At 40.6% G+C, this 10,859-nt stretch overlaps 1 protein-coding gene across 2 annotated transcripts; it reads right to left on the minus strand.

Moving 5' to 3' along the window:
- Nucleotides 1-1,514: 1,514 nt before the first annotated feature.
- Nucleotides 1,515-10,314, minus strand: LOC116265886 (cell division cycle protein 48 homolog). 2 transcript variants are annotated; one of them, XM_031646862.2, is made up of 9 exons: nt 10,207-10,314; nt 8,570-8,741; nt 6,144-6,372; nt 4,926-5,695; nt 4,474-4,695; nt 3,823-3,894; nt 3,252-3,533; nt 2,608-2,967; nt 1,515-1,987 (listed from the first exon to the last, which is right to left on the minus strand). In XM_031646862.2, the coding sequence occupies exons 1-9, from the start codon at nt 10,233-10,235 to the stop codon at nt 1,679-1,681; spliced, it is 2,445 nt and encodes an 814-aa protein (XP_031502722.1). In that variant the 5' UTR covers nt 10,236-10,314; the 3' UTR covers nt 1,515-1,678. The 2 variants fall into 2 exon arrangements, with proteins under 2 accessions (XP_031502722.1, XP_031502721.1); XM_031646861.2 differs by having other exon boundaries at nt 3,823-3,897.
- Nucleotides 10,315-10,859: the final 545 nt, after the last annotated feature.

The following is a 10,859-nucleotide window of genomic DNA, read 5'->3' on the forward strand; positions in this document are numbered from 1 at the left end:
TACATGCACGAACAAACTTGAAAGAGCTTTCTTGGGCTGGCGTGGGCAAGAAACAATGCCTACACCTCTCATTTTAGTTAGACTTTGTTAGGCAAAAATATTGAGACTTTCTTCGATGAACTCCACTTAGACAATTTTCCTAAGCCAACAAATAAGATATTTCTTCACATCAGGCACCTTGGGTACCTTCCTTCTAGAGATGGTTAAAATCCAAAAATACACAACTTGATATGACATTCGAATAAGGAAGAGAACATAATAAAGGGTCGAGCGGGTCCCATTAATGACACTTTTAAATTGTCTTCTCCACATAATTGAGTCAATAACCACATAGATTTTCAAGCAATTTGGAGAGACAGGTTCTAAAGGGTCATCTACCAATAAGATGTTTAAATGATTATTGACGCCCCTTAGAATGCAAATTTCAATACGAGGATGAAAACTAAGAAAAATATTAGTGTCAATCCATAAGAGGGTCCTTTTACATGCAACAACATGAACATTCAATGTGGATACGATCCTCACTCTGGACAACCAAGTTGCGTATTAGTCACATTGTTTTTATGACTATGAAGCGCAGTAGACTCCCCATTTGGACATCCAGCCTCTTGAAAAGGAAGCATTTTCTTCTTTCTAACAGCTTTTCTAAAATTGTTGCTGCCAGTGAACGTTCCTTTTGTTAGCTTGCTTTCCGCCAACCTGCATATTTGTCTAGCAATTTTACACCCAAAGAAGAGGCGGTCAATTGTTTCACCATCAGATATGCAAAGGTGAGGTGCTTTTATACATAGTTTTGTCATTGATCACCTCTCAAAAGGTGAGGTGCTTCTTGTCAATCTATATTAAACGGTCTTTCATTGCTCTTAGGGACATAATATTGAGAAAATGTTTAACCCTGGAAAAAGCTATTTTGTAGGCCATTGGTAATGTTCTTATTAGAAATTGGATTAATGTTTGTACTACCAACATACGATATATGTTTCTACTTCAGTAGTCCAAATAACAAGCTTCATTCCAAGATCTAGCAGCTTTCCCATCTCCAAGATGCCAAGAAACGTTACTATAACCAATCTCAAATCATTCTTGATCCTTCATTCAATGTTAAACATGCGGACATAAGGGCATTAGATAGACTTCACAAAATTCATTTCAATTGGACCTATATATTCAAACATTTACTTTTAATTGAGTCAATCTTTATCAAACTCTTTGTTGGATATTGGATGGATTCACATTCAACTGTGAACTAAATCCAAATCCGACGAGTAAATAAGTCCAAATTTCTTGAGCAGATACAACCAAATTGACTTGAAACTTTCTACACCGGCATTTTACAAAAAACCAGTAAAAATGTTACTGATGTTTTTTGCTCTCTTTACTGACGTTATATTTGCGTCAGTAAAGGCCTATGGTATATACATCCTTAATTAAATCCAATAAAAGAACAAGCAAGGTAGCAGTGCCGAAATGAAGTCCTTGAAGGCAATCAAAATGAGTAATCTTGTCACCTTAACACTACCAATAAACCCATATGTGTATCCAATAGATAAATATGAACATCATAAATACTACAAATGGAGCGTGGATGCAATATATATGCGTATGTGCTCTGGGACATAATACATATAGACATGTCTTGATCTATGAAGCACGTTATGGGCATGATAATAAGGAAAGCTCAATTGAGCAAGTCAACATCAAAGGCAGCATCATCTCCGGCTGCCGAGAACTGATCAGTGGCATTAGCTCCGGCCCTAGCCTGTGGCCGGTGAGCGGCAAACTTGAACTCACCTCCGAATCCTCTTGACTGCTGCAATGTACGAGCGAAGGACTTATACTTCCGGATGTCGGCATCGCTAACACTCCTGCGAGCATATTTCATGGACTCTTCAAAATGACGTGCTTTGATCTCTTCGACCTCTTCTGTGACGTCTTCTGCCATAACTTCTGATGCCTCATGAGCTCTTCTTTTCTTTCTCTCCATGTCCTATAGTTAAAAATTCGAGCAAGAATAGGTGAAAACGTTAATCCTAGCGTGAGATTGGTATGGACACAGACTTGTAAAACAATATGGAGCCTGCAGACAATTAAAGCATCACATCTACATGCAAGAGTAAAGATTTGCTACTAATATAATATATTATATCATATCATGTCATATCGTGTCTAATGCCGTGGGGTTTCAGGAAGGTACTTCAGAAGTTGGTAGTTGCTACAAATGATCTTGAAATTAATATTAAATCTTAGGTTTTCCTTTCAGAAGAAAATGTGTTTATGTAAGAATAGCTAACTAAAACAGCTGGAAAGATTTCTTTTTTTAGTAATTATATGTCCATAGACAAATTAAACTAGTTTGCATGCGGTAAGCGCACATTTTTCAGTTTCTTTTATCTCGTCTAGTCCTTGACAAATTGTCAGGCGTTTGTCTGTACTCCTTATTCTAATAAGAACGGGAGCCCCGCCATTTCTTCTTATTATTCTCCAAATTTTCTCAAACTGGTAATTAAATATCGGGATTTTTACATCGCGGTTTTTAAAACTGGATTACTCTCTTCAGGAAGGCCTCAAATTAAAAGAAATGGAAGACAAAAGAGAAAGCGCACTTACTTTCTCAATGGTCTCTCTAATGGCGTACTTGCAGGCCCTTTGGCATATTTCAGTAATGTCAGCGCCACTGAACCCGTGTGTGTACTGGGCTAGCGCCCTGATATCAACGTCCTCAGACACAGGCGACTTCCTCAGGCAGGCCTTGAAGATTTGGAAGCGGGAGCTCTCATCCGGCAGAGGGATGTAGATCAGCTGGTCGAGGCGCCCCGGCCTGAGCAGCGCCGGATCGATGATGTCCGGCCGGTTGGTGGCGCCGATTATGAAGACAGTCTTCTTCGCCGACATCCCATCCATCTCCGTCAGCAGCTGGTTCAGGACCCTATCAGCTCCACCACCTGCATCTCCCACACTCCTCCCCCTCTGCGTTTCGAATCAAAACCCATGTACTCATTATTAGTAAAACTTTGTTTGAAAATGTCAATGGTTTGTAACTGTTTTATGAATATACCACAAACATTAAAAAAGCTTGAATTGTATCAATATTTTGAGCATATTCATGAAACAATTACATATTATTTTTATCGCCAAATGGTTTTGATAATAAATATAGTGTTTTAAAATCTGCCTTAATCTTTGAATTCTTCAGCCAAATGTTTGATTTGTAAAGTGTAAGGGATGTAACTAGTGGCGGAGATGAGGGAGACCTGAGTAGCGATGGAGTCGAGCTCCTCAAAGAAGAGGACACAGGGGGCGGACTGGCGGGCCTTGTCGAAGATGCCGCGGACGTTGGCCTCGCTCTCGCCGAACCACATGGTGAGCAGCTCCGGCCCCTTCACGCTGATGAAGTTGGACCTGCACTCGCTGGCGATGGCCTTGGCCAGCAGCGTCTTCCCGCAGCCCGGCGGCCCATACAGAAGAACTCCCTTTGAAGGCGACATGCCAAACTTCTCGAACATCTCCGGGTGCTCCACAGGGTATTGCACCGTCTTTCGACGCACAAATGCATTTGAATATCAGTCAGCGTATTCATGTTGCAGCAGCCAAATTAATTTCTATAACCAACATATTGGACCAAACATATGTGGTTTATAAAATATGTGGCATGAATAAATATAGAAACTAGATCACAGTTAGTTAAAGTTTGTATGGTATTATATATAAAATGGCGTTTTTAAAAATGTAAATAACAAGTTTTACTATACAAAAGTATACTTATATGTCACACTTGATTGTCATAAATCAAGTAATAAGGTAGTTGGTCGGGCTAGTAATAACCTCTTGAAGCTCACGCTTGACATTTTGCAGCCCACCAATATCATCCCAGCTGATGTTCGGCACTTCCACGACCTGCTTTATTAGACAAAAAAAACAAAGGACTAAGTCACGAAAAGAAAAATAAAATAAAGAAAAAAAAATTAACATAAAATGAATGCTGTGAGAAATTTTCGCAACACATAGAGAGAGAGAGGATCAGCTGAGACAAGTAGAAGTCTACTCACGTCTGCTCCGCTGCCAACAGAAATAAGGAGATGGAAAGTCCTCTACAGCCTAAAAACCTCTGGCTTTTTTAGGAGAAACTCAAGAAAACAATCACTAATTTACTACATGTACACAAAAAATAAATACCAAGTTCTGTTATTTAATTAAAGGTCGATGTTCTTAATTAAGAGATCGTCTCATATCAATCTCTCATTCACATTATTAATGTTGGTGCTACCCAGCAGCGGAGCTATAATAGTGTGGTTAGCATGAACCTTTCAAAATTTCCATTGCAGTGAAGCTGAACTTGGATTCAGTCACATGCTCACACCAGAACCGAGTCCGCAACCCAAAATACCCGTCAGCTAATTTTAAACATTATATAACATCTAAAGAAAAATGTGTATTAATTGACTAGCAATATTTGTTAAGGGGCCGGGAACATACAGTCTCTCGCAAGGCAGAAGGGTAGCTGGTGGCAAGGGCAGTCATGAAGTGGTCATTGGTGACGGCCATGGCGTTGAGGATCTCGGCGTCGATGCTCTCGTCCTCCAAGTCGATCACGTCCATCTTCTCCCTGATGCACTGCAGCGCCGCCTCCGTGCACAGCGCCGCCAGGTCCGCGCCTACGTGCCCATGCGTCTCCCTCGCTATCCTCTCCAAATCCACCTGCTCCATACGCAGCAAGAGAAACTCATTAGGCAATACTGTGCGTGAAACGTCCGGCTCTGCATTCGATTGAAACATCTGATTTGGATTAGATATATTAACATTCCATTAAAAAATTAGATGAGATTTAGATTTAGAAATTGACGTACGATGGATTCATTTTTGGATTACTTAAATAAATTATATTAAATTGTATGAAAGGAAAGGAATGGAAGTATGTGAGAGAGGACGTCATCGGAGAGCTTCATGTTGCGGGTGTGGATTCGGAGGACTTCGAGCCTTCCTGCATCGTCGGGGACGCCTATGTCGATCTCCCTGTCGAAGCGGCCGAACCGCCGGAGCGCCGAGTCGATGCTGTTGGGCCGGTTGGTGGCGCCGATGACGACGACGTGCGCCCGCGCCTTCAGCCCGTCCATTAGTGTCAGCAGCTGCGACACGATCCTCCTCTCCACATCCCCCTGCGTCTTCTCCCTCTTCGGCGCGATCGAGTCGATCTCGTCGATGAACACCACCGACGGCGCCGCTCTCTCCGCGTCCCGGAACGCCTTCCTCAGGTTGCTCTCGCTCTCCCCCGCCAACTTCGACATGATCTCCGGCCCGTTTATGCAGAAGAAGGACGCCCCCGTCTCGTTCGCCACCGCCCTCGCTATTAGCGTCTTGCCCGAGCCCGGCGGCCCGTACAGCAGGATCCCCTTGGGCGGCCTCACGCCGACGGACCTGAAGAGCTGCGGGTGGCGCAGCGGCAGCTCCACCAGCTCCCTGATCATCGCCATCTGCTTCCGGACGCCGCCCACGTCGTCGTACCCGACCTCGTCCAGCCGGCCGGAGACGTCCTCCCGCTTTACCGGTGGGCCGTCGCAGAAAATCTCGGTGGCGGGGCTGACGATGCAGGAGTCAGATGGGTCGGTCTCCATGACCTTGAACTCGACGCTCCGCATCCCTCCTCTCACCATGAAGACGTCCCCCTTCCTCACCGGCCGGTACGCCTCCCAGAAGTAGGCTGCCCAAAGCAGATCACCCATCAAACCCTGTTGTAATCGGTACCTCAATGCCATTTCTAAGACCAGTCATGTTACAGATGGAGACACTGCTACAAATCCGCCATTCAAATACTACCATTCTTGGTTAAAAATTTGTTCAGATCAACTTAATGGAAACCCTTGATTTTTAATCATATATATATATGTGTGTTGAAAGTAGTACACAGACACATCAAAGCAACTTTTTATATTATTTATATGTTGATGTCTCTTAAAAATTAAAAATTTATTACTAGCTTTTCTTAGTAAAAAAATTTGTGACTGCACCCTGCTACAGAATGAAAAAAAAAAACGAGACATAGAAGAGGATGATATATATTTAGCAAGAAGAAGAGAATAGCCAACACAAAAGAAAAAAAGGAAAGAGGAAGACGTAGGGGAGACTCAACCAAGAAGTAAGAAAATTACGCTTCAAAAATGCATCAAACAGGCTGCCGGTGACGCCTTCGATCGTGTCTTCGATGGGCAAGACATGGATCCGCTTTCCGTAATTGATATCGGGGCAAGGGTGCACCGACACCACATCACCAAGCCTGACCCCCAGATTGGATCTAACAACCTTGTTCATTCGGATCTTTGGCTCATCGCAGATCTCGTCAGCCAGAGCAATGCAAACAGTGTCTCTCCTCCTTTTTCCCTGTGAGAAACCAAGTATGGATTCCGTAAGATCCAGATTTTCAATCTAATTTAAATTTGCAGTAAATCGTGCAAGCATTAACCCGTGAGATCCATATGTCCAAAATAGATCAAGTCCGTAGACCACAGGTATATTTGTATAAAGCATGCATATGCATGCTGATGACAAATTCTTGCAAAGTAGTTCTAATCATTAATTAGTTGAGAAAAACTTGTTAATTTATGTAAGGAAACTATATCCCTAAGCATGCATTAAGAGAAGGGTCTCCATATCAAGGTCGGGCATGAGGCCGGGTTAGGAGTTGAGAAAGACTTAGTTATTTCTAGAAAAAAAACCATATCCCTAAGCACGGGTTGTAAAGAGAAGAGTCTCTACATTAGACCTGGGCATCGGGCCATCCTGACCTGATAAGAAATTAGGTTTGGGTCAGGCCGAACCATGCCCAAAATCTGGGTCGAACCCGACAGCCCATAACTCACGGTTGAGCCCAAAATGGCCCGGCCCCATTATAATAAAGTATTAAAAATATAATATAATATACAGAAAATATAATACAACATATAATTATAATTAATTATAATTAAAAATATATATTTTTTGAATAAAAAATATTTAAATAAGTTGTTGGATAAGGTGAAGCCTACTGGGGCCATCTCAGCTCGGCCCAATAACTTTTCAGGCCAGCCCGATACCCAAATTTAGGCCAGCTTGAGTAGGGACTGGTGCCCGGCCTGATATCCATCCTTAATCACTATCATTGCACAATAAGGTTGGGATTTTCTGCAAGTCATAAGCCCTCAAACAACAAAATTCTGGTTTCAACTTAAAAAAAGGATGAGAGAGTAAAAGAGAAAGAAGCTCAAGTGGCATGTGCAACCAGCAGCGTCCCATAGTCATCAATCACATAGACTGGCATATGCATTCAGCATTTGCATATATTCATGCATGAAAGGAAAAACAACTTTAGCATTTCCTTGATACATCAATATTTGAATTACATGACGACACTTAGATTTTAAATAGGTTTAATACTTTAAGTGCTTGTGAGACTGAAAAAAAGTTTGATTTGTTGCTTGCATTTCACTGCTTTTAAAGAAGAGCTTGAAATATTCTTACCAATTTTGGCGCAACCAAAACAATGACCTTCCTCGCTCATTGAAAATCATATATTAGCTTCACAATAACGTAATCTAATAATATATGTTCTTAAATAATCAATCTAATTAATAATTCAGAACGGCAAAGAAAAACATTTTCACCTGTATTTTTATGCAGGCCCGGCCTAAGTTGGGACCTATATTTTAATGGGTGCACATTCCCATTGGAGGAATAAATTGAGTAGGCGAGTTTAAATAAGCAACTTCGAAGTGCTTTGGATATCTTTTCAAAACTCACTCAAGTAACAGAAGAAAAGTATATTTAGATAGTTAATGGAGTGATGATATTCACAGCTGATTCTTGTACCCAACGGAAAGTATTTCGGTGACTCATAAAATAGAGTCTGACCTATTAAAGCCAAAGCCGGTGTGAAATTGGGTGTACCAGATCATTAAATCTTGTCGACCGTTTGCCTTTAATGATTATTATAGGATCGCTTAGAAACTACAAAAAATTAATTCAGGAAAATTTTATATATATATATATATATATATATATATATATATATATATATATATATATTAAAATAAGCTGGCTACCTCTATGGCAAGCTGTCTTTTTTAAAATTTTTATGCCGAAACCCATCGCTAATGTTGCATTTCATGGCTAAAAAATGTGACCAATCAACTGTTGTCACAAAATGACTATTTGCAAGGGTTTTTAGTATCATAAAATATAATAAAACCATTCATCCATAAAGGTTGGCCTACTGATTTATATATATAGATATATATAAATTGAAGTCAACCAGCTACGTCTATAATTGGATGGTTTTCCTTTATGTTGTATGTCATTAATCACCACCCGAAAATGGTGCATTTGTGATGGCCAGCTGCTTGGTCACGGTTATTAGCAATGAAATGCACATTTTGTGATGATTTTTAGCGGCATAAAATAAAAAATGGTCGTCCGACCATATGAGCGGGATTGCAAACATGGACATGAATGAGTATTATATATATGTGTATGTATGTGTATGAGCGGGATTGCATGCATGGACATGCTCACACGTTTAATATTTGGCACTGTAACTAATTACCTTAATGAGGACAGTGTCCCCTCGGAGGATATGAAGCGTGTCCATGGTGTCCGGGTGAAGAGAGATGATAGAATTGTCATTTAGGGAGGCCTCGTCTACCACCAATCTATTCAGCGCCTTCTTCCCCTCCAGGATGGCTGTGCTGTAGTCCTTCTGCCCCCTTGCTCTCCTCCTACATGTTAATTTATGTATGCACTTCTTTAAAAAGCAGCAGTGATCAATATGGCTCTAGATTAATGAAACTAAATTTTACAGGAAGCAGGGCATCTAATCATCCCAACAAGCAAAAAGCCACAGCCGCTATTAATTCAAGGAATAGAGAACAAGGGCCGTCCTAAAGGATGGGGCAACTCACACCTGGAGGGAAGGGGAAAGGGTCATGAACTCTTCTTTTCCCCAAAGAAATGTTGCACAAAATAAGCATCTTTTGATCTTGAACCTTCTTGCATTCGTAGTTGTTTTTCCTGCAGCCATGTTGTGTGTCACTTTTTTTTTTCCAATTTCAGGGGTGAGTGGCTAGTTTTTCTACCACTCTTAAGAAAGGATGTAGAGTCCTATGCCTATTTTTTCTGGGGTTTACAGACCATGCTTCGGACCTTTTTACGATTCAGAAAAGTTACACATTGGATCATGACAGCGACTACAGGTTTCGTAATACATACCCCTTTTGGAGTGGTCCAAGCTGCAACAAAAAAGGAGGAAAAATGTGCCAAATAGGTTTTTCATCATATGACGCTTTGCCTGTGCAGAATTATAGAACTACCAAGATGCCCTGTCTTGCTTAGTAAGAAAGTTCCTTTTCATTGTTTTGAGCATATGGTAAAAGGAGATGAAGGCCAAGACGTTGAACTCCAGACCTCCCACTTGGTGGCTTTAGGGAGTGAGTGGCTACTGCTCGATAAGTTATACAATACAAGTTTTACCTAGACAACGAATTTGTATTTGAATAGCCCTCATTTACCTTTGAATGAAATACTTTGCGTAAAATTGTACCGGTAAAGTTTAAGGCATGCCTTTTGAGGGTGAAGACATTTTTTACCAGGCTCTGCTCGAAAGGCTGAAGGCACTCAAAACCGAGGAATGAGATCTTTTTTAAGGTAAAAATTTTCCTTTTTTTTGTTATTTTCGGTATGAAATTGAATTTCCTCGGATTTTTTCTGAATTGAACTGAATAAAACAGAAACCATATACGAATTAGCCTTATAACCTGCTATCTCCTGCTTTGAGCTTCTGATAAGAACAAAACATAATGAAAGGTAACAAAGCAATGAAAGAAAGGTTTAAAGGAAGTCTCAACTTCAAAGCAAGTTCATAAAGCTCTGCCTATCCCTACTTTGTCAGTAACCAAAGGGCAACAAATAGGAAAAACCTAGGGGTTTGGTGCTATTGATGAGATAGGTGCTGGTAGGTGAAAATTTTTGTTTCAAACTCCTGTGATGTCAACTCTCATTACCATCAAAGGGAGCACCAATATACAAGTTAAAGCATAGCAAAGGCTTCATCATATTGCATAAAAAACAGCCTTAGACCTAAGGAGCTGGATGAAGTTTCTGCCTTCAGTCCAGCAGTCACACTCACCTGAAAAAGAGAGAGAGAGAGAGAGAGAGAGAAATTATTCATGTGCTAACTGTACTTACGAATTGGAGGAACGAGGTTGGTGGGACATTATTTTTAGCTGCCCAAAACAAGAGCCAGAGATAAGAAGAGATGGCCAGAAAATGTAGAAGTGATCAGGAAAAAGTGTGCTCAACTGCTGGTCGTTCATGAGAAAGGCCGGGAGGCAGCATTTGTACTAGCAGAAAAGGATCCCAATATTCTTATCACTTGTGGCCGAAGGAAGGTTTTTTGCTTTACTTTTTCCCGCTTTTTTGTTGTTACTTTCTAAACATCAAGTTTTTACTCTTTTTCCTTCCGCTGCTTTTTTTTTTTTTTTTTTTTTTTGTAATGCAAGTTTAGTTAAGCGCACTGAAAAGAGAGGAAACTGGTTTTTGAAATTCTATAGAAATAAAAGTACCTAATCCTACTGTAGCAATTCTAAAAGCTAGCACCTATTTTTGACGATCAATATGATTTCTGTGACGGCAATGTAAAAGAATAATCATGTATGCAAAACTTATAATGTGAATCAAATAAGGTTGAACAAGTGCCGAAAAAGTTCGATCTGAAATTTTGTAGACATGTTACTTTTGGACGAACCAAAAAAAAAAAATGGTAGGAGTAATTCAGATGCACAAGAAGCTTTTTGGTAACTTTTCTTCCGGCACAAAGATTGTTACTTTCTCACTTTTGC

This window comes from Nymphaea colorata, chromosome 12 (assembly GCF_008831285.2).
Source record: "Nymphaea colorata isolate Beijing-Zhang1983 chromosome 12, ASM883128v2, whole genome shotgun sequence".
NCBI classification, from domain to species: domain Eukaryota; kingdom Viridiplantae; phylum Streptophyta; class Magnoliopsida; order Nymphaeales; family Nymphaeaceae; genus Nymphaea; species Nymphaea colorata.

Coding starts and splice junctions, on each gene's coding strand:
- LOC116265886 (XM_031646861.2), bottom strand. CDS start 10,235: ATGTCCCACCAACCTCGTTCCTCCAATTC. Junction 4,696..4,925: donor ACATGAAGCTCTCCGATGAC/GTCCTCTCTCAC, acceptor CGTATGGAGCAG/GTGGATTTGGAGAGGATAGC. Junction 3,898..4,473: donor CTTCTGCCTTGCGAGAGACT/GTATGTTCCCGG, acceptor TGTCTAATAAAG/CAGGTCGTGGAAGTGCCGAA.